The 18,956-nt window shown below is 42.6% G+C and overlaps 1 protein-coding gene across 3 annotated transcripts in view; it reads right to left on the bottom strand.

The window, feature by feature from the left end:
* Positions 1–18,956, bottom strand: part of sun2 (Sad1 and UNC84 domain containing 2) — a 55,137-nt gene that overhangs the window by 6,575 nt on the left and 29,606 nt on the right. For all 3 annotated transcript variants that reach the window (XM_078532140.1, XM_078532142.1, XM_078532143.1), the window contains 3 exons: positions 11,291–11,406; positions 8,055–8,222; positions 2,345–2,437 (listed from right to left, as the gene is read on the bottom strand). In XM_078532140.1, the coding sequence (XP_078388266.1) occupies positions 2,345–2,437; positions 8,055–8,222; positions 11,291–11,406 (377 nt within the window). The remainder of the gene's footprint in view (positions 1–2,344; positions 2,438–8,054; positions 8,223–11,290; positions 11,407–18,956) is intronic.

Raw genomic sequence — 18,956 nt, 5'->3', positions numbered from 1 at the left:
GTCCCACTTTTAGATCAGTTAGCTGGCAACAGGTGGGCAAAGAAGTGAGTGGCCTAGAGACAAAATTTACAATTTACATCAAACTATCATACCTCGTGTGATTCTGCTAATGGAATCAATCAGAGGACATGCTGTTCTATAACAACTTGCATTCAGAAAGTGACTTCAACATAGAAAAAAAGTCCCAAGGTGCTCAAGAGGCATACAGTAAGCAACAAAGGGGACATTAAGCCACGGATGGAAATATTGGGAGCTGTCAAAAGCAATGCTGTTGTTCCATGTAGCATTGAATGAGGGTGATTTGGAACCTTCATCCAACTTTACAGTTGGCTGTGCATCCATGGCTTTTCCCTGATGGACTCAGCATGAGGCCTAAACTTTTCTTAGACAGACTTGCAGTCGACAAGTTGCCCAGCATTCACGGAGTGCTAGCAGGCAGTTAGTTGAACCAGGGTTGGTAGTTTGGGGCTGGTGTGGGGAGTGTGGATGGAACCTGACAGGTCCAAGCGTATGAGAGAATAAAAATTTTTGAAATCATTTTCATCACTAAATGACAAATTTCACAGCTAGGTTTAGGGGCTTTCTTCATAATAATGAGAAACTTTCCCTAATTCTAATTGAATGAATTAAGCATTGCTAAATTAACCATGAATATTTTTGTCAGTCAAGCTGACATATACAACAAAAACAAAAATTGTTGGAAAATCTCAGGTCTGACAGCATCTTTCACCTTGACATATACTTTCCATGCACAGCATACATGTGCTAGATTCACCATTTTTAATATTCATTTAACCTTCACATAAAGCACGTGCAACTTTATTGAAAATAAAACTCCAACAGCTATTCCTTTAACACTGGACTACACTAACGCTGGACACTAATGTGAACATTCAATAAAGAACAAAAAACACAACATTGTTTCTTCAACAATAAAGGAAATGCTCCTAACTCCCCTATAACCATCAATCTGTGCCAACCATGAGGCGTGCCAGTACATTTAGCTCTCCCACTAAGTTAGTCTCAACAAATAACAATGATGCTCATGCGAATGAAGTGGAACCAATGTAATGTGAAATATTTACGCGTGAAATTTCATTTTTAATAACACCCATTCCACCTTTGTGTTCTGAAGTCTTATGTTAATCGCAATGCACTTGGCAGGATAATTGTGGCCATGACATACAGCGTCCCTTTTTGACCAGGAGGCACTTTAATAGGCTGCCTATAGATGCAGCATTGTCAGCTGACAGTAGGTTTTACCAATAAAAAGCTTCACCCACCGCTAAATCAAATGTGTTTTGTACGCATGCTGCTGGCACATGGAATTTTAATTATAATTGCATGGGAAAGGGAAAAAAAGAGAGAAAGTGGAAGTGGTGTACTGTTTCGATTACAATGTCGAGAATGGCACGCTTATTGACAAAATTCCGGCCTTTGTGTCAGATGACAAAGACAATGAAATGCTTCGATTGTTATCTTTGTACAATTAATTCATTCAATGAACCATGCCACATTAATTTAATATGAATTACCAGTATTATGTTTTATTTCACATTTCAAAATAGCGACCATCCACACCAGTTCACATCATTAACATCTGGATACCCTAACTCAAGAAGCACATTACCATCCATTCTTTACAGTCGACCAAACAGCAGTAAGAATGTTAACATGAACCGACCTAGTACAAACACAATAGCTTGACCAATCAGAAAATTGATCCCACGCATTTTCGCAAACATAACTACGTCTTTCATCTTTTCCAACTATTCCTCTAGGTGACCGGTAGAGTGTTCCTCTTCGCAGATGCTGCCAGACCTGCTGAGTTTTTCCAGGTATTTTTATTTTTGACCGGTAGAGTATGTTGCCCAAAATGTTGAGCCTACCAGCTCTTTTGAAGCGACAACTGCTGTTTTCAGAGCAAATTTTACATGGTGTAACTGTAAAAATCGCCCTACCCAATGTTCTCTGCTATTCTGTTCTTGAACACCAAAATGAATCATTCTCACAGTTTCGACCTCTTGAAACTGTTTTACAGGAGCAAAAATCCAAATCGCATGAAAGCCACTGTGAAGCGAACACCTCAACACAAAACTTGGAATCACGTCAATCATCAATGTGATGCAAACATCCAAATGCCAATAGTAAGACATTTATAACATGCTAAATTTCAGTTTTAAAATATCAGTTATTACATTGAGAAGCCAAATTTTAGGAGAAAGATGGGTAGATATTTGAAGCAGAGGAATGTACAGGACTCTGGAGAGAGAGCAGGGTTCTGGCAAAGAGCTGGCACTAATACAATGGGCTGATTGGCTGTAAACATCTAGGTTTCTATTACCTGGACCTGAAACGTCTGTATTGAGTCTCCATCCTGGTCATATGTGTAATGTCCTAATAGGAGACCTTCTTCCCGAATCTCTTCATCTAGGCCCTGTGGAGAAGCAGAAATGAGCACAGAAGTTAGTTAACATCCAAATCCTCTACCATTCTATACAAGCAATTTCCCACATAATGAAAATCCTGTTCCATCCATATCCAGATATAGACTACATGGTGCAATTGTTCAACTACTTTGGGGTTGAAATTCCTCTCACTAATAATTTCAAGATTAAGCATTCCATTTGATACTCTTTATCCCTAAAAGTGGCACCAGGAGGAACTTCATTTTATGTTCGGGCAGAAACCAAATACATGTGCATACAAACTTATTGGAACATACTGTGTCCTGCACATGCATTGGATTCATGAGCAAATGCTCCGATTTATTTGTGGGCTGTATTTTAAGCCCTGGACAAAACCTATAGCTTATTCACTTTAGTACAGATAGGCATGTATGTGTACCAGATGCCTGTGCTGTTGAGTCAATGAACAGAAAAAAAATAATCTATACAAGGTAACACATTACTACTTGTATTTCCTGAGGAAAAGTAGTACTTTTCTGGGAGCTAGAAAATAGCTGGAAATAAAAGCAAGCAAATTAAGCTTACATCAGCTGCAATATTATATGGTATTTTTTGATGTTGACCCTGTTATTTTTCTTTTAGTTGTTTGGTAGTACAGAACTTGACTATTGCTGAAAAAAAGAGACATGTCAAAGCTGTTCACCTTGCACTCATCAGGACACTTCACAAGAATATCAATATAAGAGGAAAACAACAATTACGACATGTCTCTTTTTCCAGCAATATTTTTCTTAGTGGTAATTGTTCTCTAAAGTTTCATTTCCATTCCATGAATGCTCTGCCCGAAGGCAGATCCTTGGCTCATTATCTGCTGATCTATTTCACAGAATCGCAGAAGGAGCCCATTTGGCTCATGATGTCTGCACTAGCTCTCCGAAGGAGCAATTCACTTAGTGCCATTCTCCCGCCTCCCTGTAACCCTGTGCATTCTTCCTTTTCAGATAACAGTTTAATTGTCTTTTGAGTGCTTCAATTGAACCTGCCTTCACCACACACTCAGGCAGTGCATTTCAGAACTTAAACACTCGCTGCGTGAAAAAGTTCTTCCTCATGTCACTTTTGCTTATTTTTCCAATTACTTTAAAATCTGTGCCCTCTCATTCTCAATCCTTTCATGAGTGGGAACAGTTTCTCCCTATCTATTCTGTCCAGACCCCTCACGATTTTAAATACCTCTATCAAGTCACCTTGTGGCCTTCTTTTCTCCAAGGAAAACAAATCCATTTTCTCTAATCTGTCTTCATAACTGAAGTTCCTTATTCCTGGAGCCATCCTCGTGCATATTTTTCACACTCTCTCTAGTGCATTCATATCCTCCCTGAAGTGCGGTACCCAGAAGCGGACACAATACTCCAACTGAGGCCAAACTAGTGTCTTATTCAAGTTCAACATAACCTCCTTGCTCTTGTACTCTGTGCCCCTATTAATGAAGCCCAGGATACCATATGTTTTATTAACACTCTCTTCATCTTGAGCCATTTTTATTAGCAGTTTTTATCAGTGGTGGTTTGCCATTGCCTTCCACTCTCAGGGTAGGGCGAGGAGGTAATTCACAAGTCTACCTCAACAGGAATCAAACCCATACTGTTGGCATTATTCTGAACCACATGCTAACCATCCAGCTAATAGAGCTAACCAGCTCCCTCTGTGAAATAGCTCATGGTAAACAGGAGGGTGAAGTGGAGAACAGGGGTGGGTTAGTAAAGGTATGTTAGTTATATTTTTAAGATACACAGGTGAAGGGCATTGTTCGGTTAGGTACCTACAGCATGTATAAAGAGAGACTGCTGGGACACAGGAGTAGTAGGTAGGAAGTAGACATATGTAACACTGCATTCTATAAATAAAGCCATTTACAAGAAAAATATTAGTGTCAGTTTCACACTTCAACTAGCTTGGGATAGAATTAACCATTCTCCTTCATTGTTTTTATTCATTCATGGGATGTAGGCGTTACTGGCTAAGCCAGCATTTATTGCCCATCCCTAATTGCCCTCGAGAAGGTGATTGTCAGTTGCCTTCTTGAACCGCTGCAGTCCATGTGATGTAGGTACACCTACAGTGCTGTTAGGGAGGGAGTTCCAGGATTTTGACCCAGCGACTGTGAAGGAACGATGATATATTTCCAAGTCAGGATGATGAGTGGCTTGGAGGGGAACTTCCAGGTCGTGGTGTTCCCATGTGTCTGCTGCCCTTGCCCTTCTAGATGGTAGTGGTCCTGGGTTTGGAAGGTGCTGCCTAAGGAGGCTTGGTGAGTTCCACCAGTGCATTTTCTAGATGGTACACACTGCTGCCACCGTGCGTCGGTAGTGAAGGAAGTGAATGTTTGTGGATGAGATGCCAATCAAGTGGGCTGCTTTGTCCTAGATGGTGTCAAGCTTCTTGAGTGTTGTTGGAGCTGCATTCATTCAGGCAAGTGGAGAGTATTCCATCACACTCCTAACTCGTGCCTTGCACATTGGTGGACAGGCTTTGGGGAGTAAGGAGGTGAGTTACTCACCGTAGGATTCCTAGCCTCTGACCTGCTCTTGTAACCACAGTATTTATATGGTTAGTCCAGTTCAGTTCCTGGTCAATGGTAATGCCCAGGATGTTGATAGTGGGGGATTCAGCGATGGTAATGCCATTGAATGTCAGGGGGCGATGGTTAAATTTCTCTCTTGTTGGAGATGGTCATTGCCTAGCAGTTGAGTGGCACAAATGTTACTTGCCACTTGTCAGCCCAAGATTGGATATTGTCCAGGTCTTGCTGCATTTGCACCCCTTAGTATCTGAGGAGTCAAGAATGTTCTGAACCTTGTGCAATCATCAGCGAGCATCTCCACTTCTGACCTTATGATAGATTGAAGGTCATTGATGAAGCAGCTAAGTTGGTTGGGCCTAGGACACCACCATGAGGAACTCCTGCAGTGATGTCCTGGAACTGTGATGATTGACCTCCAACAACCACAACCATCTTCCTTTGTGCTAGGTATGACTCCAACCAGCGGAGAGTTTTCCTCCTGATTCCCATTGACTCCAGTTTTGCTGGAGCTCCTTGATGCCACCCTCGGTCAAATGCTGCCTTGATGTCAAGAGCAGTCACCTCACCTCATCTCTTTGGTCCTTGTTTGAACCAAGGCTGTAATGAGGTCAGGAGCTGAGTAGCCCTGGCAGAACCCAAACTGAGCGTCTGTGAGCAGGTTATTGCTAAGCAAGTGCCACTTGAAAGCATTGTTGATGACCCCTTCCATTACTTTACTGATGATGGAGAGGACACTGATGGGGTGGTAATTAGCCAGGTTGGAATAGTCCTGCTTTCTGTGCACAGGACATACCTGGTTAATCTTCCACCTTACCAGTGTTGTAACTGTACTGCAACACTTTGACTAGGGGTGCGGCAAGTTCTGGAGCACAAGTGTCTAGATATCATGTGGAGTGAATCAAATTGGCTGAAGACTGATATCTGTGATGCTGGGGTCCTCCGAAAGAGGCCGAGACGGATCACCCACTCGGCACTGCTGGCTGAAGATGGTTGCAAATGCTTCAGCCTTATCTTTTGCACTGATGTGCTGGGCTGCCCCATCATTGAGGATGGGGATATTTGTGGAGCCTCTCCAGTGAGTTGTTTAATTGTCCACCACCATTCACAACTGTATGTGGCAGGACTGCAAAATTTAGATCGGATCCGTTGGTTGTGGAATCGCTTAGCTCTGTCTATCACTTGCTGCTTATGCTGTTTGGCATGCAAGTAGTCCTGTGCTGTAGCTTCACCAGGTTGACACCTCATTTCTAGGCGTGCATGGTGCTGCTCCTGGCATGCCCTCCTGCACTCTTCATTGAACCAGGGTTGATCCCCTGGCTTGGTGGTAATGGTACAATGGGGGATATGCTGGGCCATTAGGCTACAGCTTGTGGTTGAGTACAATTCTGCTGCTGCTGCCCCACAGCACTTCATGGATGCCCAGTCTTGAGTTGTTAGATCTGTTCAAAATCTATTCCATTTAGCACGATGTTAGTGCTATCCTCAATGTAAAGACAGGGCTTTGTCTCCACAACGACCGTGCGGTGGTCACTCCTACCGATACTGTCATGGACAGATGCATATATGCCAGGCAGGTTGGTGACAGTGAAGTCAAGTATGTTTTTCCCTCTTGTTGGTTCACTCACCATTTGCCACATACCCAGTCTAGCATCTATGTCCTTTAGGACTCAGCCAGCTCCATCAGTAGTGGCGCTACTGAGCCACTCTTGGTGATGGATATTGAAGTCCCCCACCCAGAGTACATTCTGTGCCCTTGTCACCCTCAGTACTTCCTCCAAGTGGTATTCAATATGGAGGAGTACTGCTTCATCAGCTGAGGGAGGGCGGTACGTGATAATCAGTAGGAGGTTTCCTTGCCCATGTTTGACCTGATGCCATGAGACTTCATGGGATCTGTAGTCAATGTTGAGGACTCCTTGGGCAGCTCTCTCGAGACTGTCTACCATTATGCTGCTGCCTCTGTTGGGTTTGTCCTTCTGGTGGGACAGGACATACCCAGGGATGGTGGTTACGGTGTCTGGGACATTGTCTGTAAGATATGATTCATGAGTATGACTATGTCAGGCTGTTGCTTGATTAGTCTGTGAGATAGCTCTCCCAATTTTGGCACTAGCCTCCAGATGTTAGTAAGGAGCACTTTGCAAGGTTGACAGGGCTGAATTTCCAGCTGTCGTTTTCAGTGCCTAGGTCAAGACTTTTTAGTGGATTGCTACAACTGAGTGACTTACGAGGCCATTTCAGAGGGTAGTTAAGAGTCAACCACATTTGATACTGACACTTATCCGCAATGATGTCTCTTTGATTCCGCTGCATCCATTATTTGCCTACCCTCTCATATTCCCTTTACTTCACTCCTTATGTCTTTCCAACCCTTTAGCATCTTACCAGCGTTTTATGTTCTCTATTGTCCACTTGTCTTCCTCCTATTTCAACTGTTCTTACTATCATCCCTCCCAACAGCTTCCCTTATCTCCTTCACCTGAATACCCCCATCTCTTCACCCCACTTGTATCTCATTCTCCCAATCCTTTCCTCTGACGACGAACTCCATTCCTCTACTCTGCTAAAACCACCCCCACTTCACCATCTATGCTTCTCTTGTCATGCCATATTGCCTTTTACACCCCAATTGTGTCTCCCTTCTTTTTACCTCCTTGCAACTCTATGATTCCCATCCTCTTTCTCCCCTCCATCTTTACTCCCTAGCAGGGCTGGGAATGAGTAACATTAACATAAACCGAATGCCAGCTAGTGATATGCCAAGGTGTGGAATGCTCTCCTTTCAGAGCGTATGTTCAAGACACTAGTCTGCACAGCAAAAGTATTATCTACTTTGGGAATTAGACTAGAGTTTAGTGATTAATAACCCATAGTATAATATGCTGAAGTTATTAACAATGAAAAATGTGATCTTGTATGACTTTAAATGGCATCACCTGAATATTTAAACTAACATCTAAGAATCCATTGTCCAGTTGCTCTGTGCACTCCAGCCAAACTGCATTTTTCTGGATGCAGTTAATCATGAATAATGGCTTAAATTCTACTCTGGTTTCACTTACATAAACAAAGAAGTCTCGTGGTGCACTGCTGATTGATCCATGGAGAGCAACTGACTTTGGAATGTGCTCTAGAGTAAAGGAGGTGGGTCTGATCTGGGCAGCAAGCTGGATGACGACAAATCCTTGGGAGCCTTTAAATGCCCAGCAGTTCCCTGGATGAACATCAGGCTGTAGGACAGAATAAGACAAAGATAATTAGTAAAGCATTGCCACTTGCAGCAATTTTTCATTGACGGTTAGTTTTACTTTTCTCTCTAAGACACTTTGCTCCTACCCTGGCTTTAGGGGAAATCAATCAGGGAGCTAGGTGGATTTGCTCATGTCTCTATGACAAACAATTACTTGTGCCAATATAGTAACTGCAACATAAAATGTCCCAAGGTGCTTCACAGGAATGCTATAAAGCAAAATTTGTCACCAAGCTACATAGGAAGGTATTAGGGGAAATGATTAAAAGTTTGATCTAAAAAGGTAGATTTTAAGGAGTGCCTTAAAGGAGGCAGAGAGGTTTAGGGAGGAAATTCCAGGACTTAGGGTATGGGCAGCTGAAGGCATGCTGCCAATAGTGAAAAGATTAAAATCGGGGATGTTCAAGGGTCCAGAATTAGAGTGCAGATACCTCAGAGGGCTGTGCAGCTGCAGAATATTATAGAACTAGAGTAGCAAAGCTATGGGGGGATTGGAAAATAAGGATGAGTATTTTAAAATTGAGACATTTCTTAACCAGAAGCCAATGTAGATTAGCAAGCACAGAGGTGACAGGTGAAAGGACTTGGTGCAAGTTTGGTTACAGGCAGCAAAGCTTTGGTAACCTCAACTTTTCATAGGGTAGAACATGAGAGACTGGCCAGGAGTGCACTGGAATAGTCAAGACTAGAGGTAACAAAGGCATGATTGAGTGTTTCAGAGCAGGTGGGTTGAGGCAGAGGTGGAGTTGGGCAATGTAATGGAGGTGGATGTAGGTAGTCAAAGGCTGCAGAGGTGTCGAGAAGGAATAGTTTACTTCTGTCACAGTCATATAGAATGTTAATTGTGAATTTGATAGGAGCTGTTTTGGTACTGTAGCAAGGGCGGAAACCTGAATGGACGATTCAAACATGAAGTTCAGGGAAAGATGGGTATGGATTTGGAAGGCCAAAACACGTTCAAGGATTGTAGAGGAATGGGAGATTGGAGATGGAGTGGTCAAGGGTCAGTTTTTTTTAACGAGAGGGATAACAATGGCAGATTTGAAGGAGAAGAGGACAGTACCTGAAGAGAGAGAGGGAACATTTAACAAGGGAGCCAGGTTGGGAAGTTAAATTGTCAGCAGTTTGGTGGGAATAGGATGATCCTGGAATAGTGAGCAGTTTTGGCAGTCAAGAGCAGAGTCAGATAGTGCTTTATGTTGTCTAGAAAGCTCTGACAGTAAATGGCTAAACCAGTTGTCTGCCATATCTGCTTAAGTCTGCCACAATGAGCTCAGGAAATTCTCTACCAATTCATCTCCTCCTCATCATGCAAGGTAAAAGTGCCTCAGTTTCCAGTGTGAGACCTGTTTAAGCAAGTCCATCTCCTGGTCCTGGTTCCTCTCAAGACTGTTACTCTTCTTCAGAGTCATATGGACTCGAAACATTAACTCTGTTTTTCTCTCCACAGATGCTGTTAGAGCTGTTGAGTTTTTCCAGCACTCTGTTTTTGTTTCAGGCTACTCCACTATCTGACACACCCCCTCTATACTGCCTCACACACTCCCATGGCAGCTACGTCCCAGGTTAAATGGAGAGTAATGCTCCCTCTACACTGTCCCATCAAACACTCCCAGCACAAGTGAGATACAGAATAAAACTCCCTCTATCCCTTCATTGTACCTGAATCCAGGCTCAAAGGAGTATGCTTATTGCAAGGAATCAGCTAGTGACTGCAGAGTCAGGAATATAGTCCAGGTGGGATCAGCCCAGGGAACTCTATCAGTAGATAATGTTTCATTATTTGAAAGGTGACCTTGCTCGCAATAGTAACTTAATGAAAGGCCTGCATTTCATTTTGTGACACATAATATATACCTCAGCTTAGTTGTGAAAACAAAGCTTAAAAGGAGTGTCAACACAGGCAGCTCACCTGTTTCTCAGGCAGTCATACATGTCTAGATACAATCTACTTGCACTTAAATTCCTTGATGAAGACAACCAGCTTCTGGAGGACAGAGAAATTGAAATATTTACAGTGCATTAGTGCACTATCCTGTCTACTCTGACACCTAGGTTCAAACCAAACCTGTCTCTTTGTTTGCTGTAAGGTTCGCAGGTGAAATGTGTTTGGGAAGTATTAACTCAAACACAATATTTGCCAAATACTGGGAGCCTCACTCAGGGTGATTTTTTATTCTTTCATGGGATGTGGGTGTCACTGGCAAGGCCAGCATTTGTTGCCCATCCCTAATTGCCCTTGAACTGAGTGGCTTGCTAGGCCATTTCAGAGGGCAATTCAGAGTCAACCACATTGCTGTGGATCTGGAGTCACATGTAGGCCAGACCAGGTAAGGACTGCAGATTTCCTTTCCTAAAAGAAATTAGTGAATCAAATGGGATATATGACAATCAATAATAGTTTCATGGTCACCATTATTGAGACTGGCTTTCAATTCCAGATTTTTTTTTTAAAAAAATTAATTGAATGCAAATTCCACCAGCTGCCATGGTGGGATTTGAATAGGTGTCCCCAAAGCATTAGCTTGGGCCTCTGGATTGCTAATCTAATGACATTGCCACTACTCCACCATCTGCTCTAATAGTGTGGGGAATAGACAAAGATAACCTCATGAGTGCTACTGGGGTAAAGTCATGTTGTTGACAACATGATTATAGAGAAGCTTTATTTTGCACCTAAAGTGGTACTGTACCTGACCTGGCCTGCATGATGAGGCAGTGTGAAAAAAAATTGATACAGCATCTTATCACACGGTACAATACTCTTTTGAATGATAGTCATTGCTATGCAGGCAATGGCTCATTTCAGACTATAAATGAGCACTGACTTTAATCAGTGCTGAGCTGCAAATCTTGGCTCTGTCAGCAGTTGGGGACTAAACCTATATAGCTGGGCATAGAAGGGGGGAAAAAAAATCAGCCAGGATTTCTGCTCCTTGTCATTATCCGAGGCATCACTGGAATGTGCGTGTGTCCAGGGACATTTACTCTAGCAGGAGTCAATGCTTTCAAGACAGAAAAAGGGGCAGCAGTTTGAAGAACAAATACCTGAATGACAGCTCTCGGAGACTGAGAATGGTACCACAGTGGAACTCCAAACAGGCTAAGTAGAGCGGTCTTGGTCTCAAATGTCTCTGAGCAGCGGGTGCTGATTACACTGGCACCTAACAAAAGAAACAAAAATACAAAGTACAAAAATGCAACGTTACAAAGTTGACCAATCATTCCTCAAGAAACAATTACAGAGCAAAACTCTGATACAGGAACTATTCTATTACAGCTGGATGCAAAGAAATAATTTACATACAGACTTATCATGTCCTTGGCACTAGTCACTTTTTATAATGCAGTCATTGTTGTTTGGTATACATCAAATAGTAAACGTGAAAGCTAATTTGTACACAGCAAAGTTCCGGAATGATTAATTACATAGTCACAGAACCCTGATAAAGTCTTAAAAGATGGTGTAAATGTGTTTGTCCTTAATGAATAACCAGTGTTTCAGATGGCGTTGGTTGAGGAAGCAATGTTGGCCAAGAAATTAGAAGAACTTCCTACCCTTTTAGAACTGCCACATGATCTACATCCACTTGAGCAGATAGAGAATGACCTGTTTGAATATCTCATCTAAAAGAGATTACCTGGTATTTTTGTCTAGTTTTGGCTTGGTGGTTGTCACTTTAAATCCAATTATAATACTTAAGTGGCAGTAATTTGACAGGAATTCTCCCAATCACACTCCATAACTTTGGCAGATCGGCAAAAACCTGGAAGAAATTGAGTAGGCAGCCCATTGTAAACACACTAGTGTCAGTAAAAGTTGCACTATCATGCTCCTTGAATGGGAATGCTAAATATTTGTAAATTTTAAACTAAATTACCATTCTTTGGAATCAATTATTTATTACTCCCTCCACCACCAACGCACAGTGACTGCAGTGTACACAATTTACAAGGTGCACTGCAGGAACTCGCCAAACCTCCTTGGACAGCACCTTCCAAACCCATGACTGCTGCCATCTAGAAGGGCAAGATCAGCAGACACATGGGAATGCCACCACCTGGAAGTTCCCTTCCAAGCCAATCACCATCCTGACTTGGAAATATATTGTGGTCCTTCACTGTCGCTGGGTCAAAATCCTGGAACTCCCTCCCTAACAGCACTGTGGGTGTACCTACACCACAGGGACTGCAGCGGTTCAAGAAGGCAGCTCACCACCACCTCCTCAAAGGCAGTTAGGGATGGGCAAGAAATGCTGGCCTAGCCAGTGACACCCACATCCCATGAATGAATAAAAATAAAACTTGTTTATTTATTGCACAATACATTAACTCAATAGTCATAGTTTGAAATGAGCTCCAATATTATGAAGCTTTGATGCTCTCAGTGGAGGTGGGACAAGATCCTGTGGTGACATCACATAGGGCTGAATTTTCCCCCCCGTTGAGGGGGGGGGGGGAGGAGTTAGGCAATTTAGGCCCGCCCAGCGTGATGCCTGCAGGGAAGCGCTATGCATTCCCTGTAAGGGGGGGAATCCCAAAACCGAGAGTGCACTCTTTCGCGCATGCACACGAAAAGAGCGCACTTATCTCCCTGAGGCTAAGTGCAGCCTCAGGGAGATCGGCTCAACATGTAAAAAATAGAAAAATAAAATGTCTCTTACATGTCCCCTCATGTGACAGCTGATTTTGCTGCGCTCCTGCCTTCCTGAAAATTTAAATTGGGCGTGGTGATGTCGGGAGTTCCCCCCAACATCAGTGTGTCATTTTACACGTCAGCGAGCGGGCCCCGTTCCCGCTCGCCGACTCATAAAATTCTGCCTATAATTTCCCTTGCTTAACATGGTTACATCCATGGTCCCAGAGAACTGGCCCCCAAGTACAACATTATTAAGATCATAAGACATAGGAGCAGGAGTAGGCCATTTGGCCCCTCGAGCCTGCTCCACCATGGCTGATCTGATTGTGGCCTTAACTCCACTTTCCTGCCGGTCCCCCATAACCCTTGACTCTCTAATAGATCAAAAACCTGTCTAACTCAGCCTTGAATATATTCAGTCACCCAGCTTCTACTGCTCTCTAAGAGAATTCCAGAGATTAATGATCCCTTGAGAGAAGAAATTCCTCATCTCCATCTTAGATGGGAAATCCCTTATTTTTAAAATGTGCCCTCTAGTTCTAGATTTCCCCACGAGAGGAAACATCTTCCCAGCATCTACCCTGTCAAGCCCTCTCAGAATCATATATATTTCAATAAGATCACCTCTCATTCTTCTAAATGCCAATGAGTATAGGCCCAACCTGCTCAACCTTTCCTTATATGACAATTCATTCATCCCAGGGATCAGCCTAGTGAACCTTCTCTGATCAAAACAAAAAGCTACTGCGGATGCTGGAAATCCAAAACAAAAACAGAATTACCTGGAAAAACTCAGCAGGTCTGGCAGCATCAGCGGAGAAGAAATCAGTTAACGTTTCGAGCCTTCATGGCCCTTCGACAGAACTGAAGCATAGTTAGAAGAAGGGAGAAATATAAATTGGTTTAAGGTGGGTGGGGGGGGGGGAAGAGACACATTGAGGGTGTGGTGATTGTGGAGATGAGCAGATAATCAAAAGATGTCACAGACAAAAGGGTCAAAGAGGTGTCGAAGGTGGTGACATTTGTCTGAGAAAAGTGCTAATTAAGAATGGAAGACAGGATATTCAAAGTACAGCTCTAGTGGGAGTGGGGTGGAAAGACTAACAAGGTTTTAGTTTAGATTTAAAAATAATGGAAATAGGTGGGGAAAGAAGAATCTATATAAATTATTGAAAAAAAAAGGGGGGGGGGGGGAGGAGTTTAAGTCATTTGGCAGAATGCCTCATCGCCAGAACTTTCCAACAAGCACCAAGACGTGGCTTGGCTGGTGGTGAGAAAGGCCCTCCCCGTCAGATCCTTCCTACACGCCAGGAGTCTCACCCCCTCTGCACGTTGCCCTTGAGGTGGCTGTGGTGGGGAAGAGACCGTTGTTCACCTCCTTGTGGATTGTGCCTTTGCAAAGAAAGTCTGGAGAGAGATGCAGTGGTTGCTGTCGAGGTTCATCCCGAGCAGTTCTGTGACACAGGACTCTGTGCTCCACGGGCTGTTCCCAGGGACACACACCGAGACAAACATCAACTGCAGCTGGAGGATCATCAACTCGGTGAAAGACGCGCTTTGGTCTGCCCGAAACTTGTTGGTCTTCCAGCACAAAGATTTGTCCCCGACCGATTGTTGCGGACTGGCACAATCCAAAGTCCAGGACTACGTGCTGAGGGACGCACTAAAGCTTGGGGCAGCTGCCGCAAAGGCGCAATGGGGAAGGGTCGCTGTCTAAGACCTTTCTGCCACAGCGCACCGAGGGACTGGGAACTGTTTAGAGCCCCCCGGGCTGTACAGCTCAAAATGAAAGGCTGTAAATGATTGTAATATTGTTTGTACTGATGCACCTGGTGATACATTTTGTAAAAGTTTAACCGGATTGTACCCTTGTAATGGTGTTTTTGGAATGGTTTGGAATGTGGTTGAAGATATTTTATGAATAAAGTATATTTTTCAATAATTTATATAGATTCTTCTTTCCCCACCTATTTCCATTATTTTTAAATCTAAACTAAAACCTTGTTAGTCTTTCCACCCCACCCCCACTAGAGCTGTACTTTGAATATCCTGTCTTCCATTCTTAATTAGCACTTTTCTCAGACAAATGCCACCACCTTCGACACCTCTTTGACCCTTTTGTCTGTGACATCTTTTGATTATCTGCTCATCTCCACAATCACCACACCCTCAATGTGTCTCTTCCACCCCCCCCCACCCACCTTAAACCAATTTATATTTCTCCCTTCTTCTAACTATGCTTCAGTTCTGCCGAAGGGCCATGAAGGCTCGAAACGTTAACTGATTTCTTCTCCGCCGATGCTGCCAGACCTGCTGAACCTTCTCTGAACTGCTTCCAATGCAAGTATATCCCTCCTTAAGTAAGGAGACCAAAACTGTACACTGTACTCTAGGTGTGGTCTCATCAATGCTCTATATGGCTGTAGCAAGACTTCCCTAATTTTATATTCCATCCCCCTTGCAAAAAAGGCCAACATTCCATTTGCCTCCCTAATTACTTGCTATATCTGCATTCTAACATTTTGTCATTCATGTACAAATCCTCTGTACTGCAGCATTCTGCAGTCTCTCTATATTTAAATAATATTCTGCTTTTCTATTCTTCCTGCAACATAGGATAAGCTCACATTTTCCCACATTATACTCCATCTGCTAAATTTTTGCCCACATTATACTCCATCTGCTAAATTTTTGCCCACTTACTTTAATTATCTATAGCTCTTTGCAGACTCCTTGCATCTTCCTTACTTGTTTTTCTTTTTATCATCAATAAATTTGGCTACAATACAGTCTGTCCCTTCATCCAAGTCATTAATGTAGATCATGCTTGATGGCTCACCCTGATCCCTGCAGCACTCCACTAGTTACAGTTTGCCAACCTGAAAATGACCCATTTATCCAGACTCTCTGTTTCCTATTAGGTAGCCAATCCTCTATCTATGCTAACATATCACCCCCAACACCATGAGCTCTTATCTTGTGCAGTAGCACCTTATTGAATGCCTTTTGGAAATCCAAATACATTACATCTATTAGTTCCTTTTATGCACCCTGCTTGTTACATCCTCAAAGTGCTCTAATAAATTTGTTAAATATGATTTCTCTTTCACAAAATCATGTTAACTCTGCTTGATTGTATTATGATTTTCTCAATTTGCTGCGACTATTTTCTTAATATTGGAATCTTGAATTTTCTAATGACAGATGTTCGACCAACTGGTCTATAGTTTCTTGCTTTCTCTCACCCTCCTTTCTTGAATAGTGGTGTTACATTTGTAGTTTGTCAATCTGCTGGGAACTTTCCAGAATTTAGGGAATTTGGGAAAATTACAACCAGTGCATTCACTATCTCTGCAGCCACTTCCTTTAAGACCGTAAGATGTAGGTCATTAAGTCCAGGAGACTTGTCAGCTTTTAGTCCATTAGTTCTCCCAGTACTTTTTCTCTAGCAATTATGAATGTTTTAATTTCCTCCCTCCTTCTTGCCCCTTTTTCCACTATTCTTGGGATTCTTTATGTTTTTTTCTACTGTGAGGACAGATACAAAATATATGTTCATTTCCCTTTCTTCCCCCATTGTTAATTCCCCAGTCTCACCATTTAAGGGATCAACTCTCATTTTAGTTACTGGTTTTCTTTTTACTGTGTTTTTATATTACTTGCTAGTTTTCTCTCATACTCCAATTTCTCCTTTATTATTATTTTAGTCCTCCTTTGCTGATTTCTAAAATTTTACCAATCTTCTGGGCTACCACTAATCTTCACAGTATTGTACGCTTTTATTCCCCCAATTGGATACCGTCCTTAACTTCCTTAGTTAGCCACGGATGGTGCATCTCTCTTTCTCAATAGAATTATGAAATATCTCCTTAAGTGTCTGCCACTGCTTCTCTACCATCTTAGCTTTGAACTTATTTTCCCAGTCCACTTTAACCAACTCTTAGCTTCATTACCCTTGTAATTGCCTTTATTTAAGTTTAAGACATTAGTTTCGGACCCAAATTTCTCACCCTCAAACCAAATGTGAAATTCTATCATGTTATAATCACTCTTACCTTGAGGATCCTTTACTCTGAGGTCATTAATTAATCCTGTCTCATTACCAGGTCTAAAATAGACTCTTCCCTGGCTGGTTCCAGAATGCTTTGTTCTGAGAAACTGTCCCGAATAAACTCTATGAACCCGTCCTCCAGGCTACCTTTGTCAATCTGATTTGTCCAATGTATATGGACATTAAAATCTCCCACGATTATTTCAGTACCTTTCTTACAAGCTCCCATTATTTCTTCACTTATACGCTGTCATACAGTGTAGCTACTGTCAGGGGGCTTATAAACCATTCCTACCAGTGACTTCTTTCCTTGGCTTTTTTTTTTATCTCCACCCAAGCTGATTCTACATTTTGATCCTCTGAACCAAAATCATTTCTTAGTACTTTACTGATCTCATCCTTTATTAACAGAACCACCCTACCTCCTCTTCCTTTCAAATATCCTTGAATATTCAGATCCCAGCCATGGTCACTTTGCAGTCATATCGCTGTAATAGATACTCATTTATTTCTATTTGTGCTGTCAATTCATCAGTCTTGTTATGAATGCTGTGTGCATTCACATAAAGAGCCTTTATTTCTGTCTTCTTACCATTTTGACTACGCTGACCTTTTATTTGCTTGTACACTCTTATGTTGGTATGTTCTGTTTCTTCCTGGCACACACTAGTTGTCATCATCTGTATTGCTATCCTGCACTATTACTTTGTCCATTCTCTTTAACTTTCCAAATGTCACCTCATGTGAACCCTATCTCCCTCCACCTCCCTCACCCCCACAATTTAGTTTAAAGTCCTCTTAACAGCCAGTAAACTGATCCCAGTGCAATTCAGGTGAAGGCCATCCCAATAGTATAGCTTCCTCTTCTGTAGGATCATAAGATGGGCCTCCATCTGCTGGATCAAGTTTGGATACAGTAGTTGTCTGGGACAGCTCTCAAATATTTGAGTGGGACAGTTCAGTGGCTTGGGCTTCTGAGAAAAACATCCCTCATCTGTACCTACTCCTTTCCTGTCCTTGTGATATACTTGGGTGGTGTTAGTGCTATTCAGTTCATTTCCCCAGCCTGCAAAATCCAGACATGACAGACTCAGATCAGCCCCAGGTCTAACATCATTATGTTCCAAGAGAACCTACAACTGCACTTCTATTGAAGGGGATTCTGATGCCAATGGACTGTGGTTCTGTGAAATAGTTGGACACCACTGCACACGTAATGGTTGCTGGATTCCTCTATCTAACCTGAATCAGCTTGCAGGCTACTTTGTGTACTCTCAAATGGTGATGCTCAGACAGCAACTTTTCACTGTATGCAGGCCCTGGATAGCATCAATCCAAGATCTCTGCAGTTGAGGGTAGCCTTGAACCAGCTCTCCACCCAACTCCTGCTGTTTTAATCACCATCTGCATTTGCTCCTCCAATCATGCTGTTAGTTTCAACCGCATGTTCCCTCTTCCAAGTTTAAAAATGAATCTCTTTGGAGTGAATGGCACTATGCACTGTGATGTGACAAAAACAGTGATACCCAGTAAAATACAAGGGGAACAAGCATCATGATAGACTTGCCAATACAAGATATGTTATGATATTGTGGTGCATACTAAGTTTGTGATTGACAGAATACCAGACTGAGTGAAAGATTAAAGCAACAATGAAGTGCAATTTGCTATCCAATGAGCTGTAGTAATTCCTGCGCAATGATCTGAAGCATCAAGGGATGATTCCGCCCCTGTCAGTGAAAATGAGATTTGTGGGAGAACCTCAGTCATTTGCTTACTTTTATGATCCTGTTGAAGGTAGCTCTTCACTGCAAGCACTCACAGATTGATGAAATGCTCTGACATTGCCACGTCAATGGACACCCTGCCTCCCTAAACATGAGTCAGTAAGCCTACACTAGGCATGGGACTGGTGGAAACATCATTAGGCAGTGAGCCACATTCCTAGAATGTTTCCTTGGAAGATGGAAATTTTGCTATCCATGAATATGGGCTGCTTTGCAATTGTGCAAGAAAGATTCCTA

The sequence above is a fragment of the Cetorhinus maximus genome, chromosome 29, assembly GCF_964194155.1.
Source record: "Cetorhinus maximus chromosome 29, sCetMax3.hap1.1, whole genome shotgun sequence".
Taxonomy (NCBI): domain Eukaryota; kingdom Metazoa; phylum Chordata; class Chondrichthyes; order Lamniformes; family Cetorhinidae; genus Cetorhinus; species Cetorhinus maximus.
The sequence above is the reverse complement of the archived record's forward strand: the minus strand, read 5'-3'. Positions and strand labels throughout refer to the sequence as shown.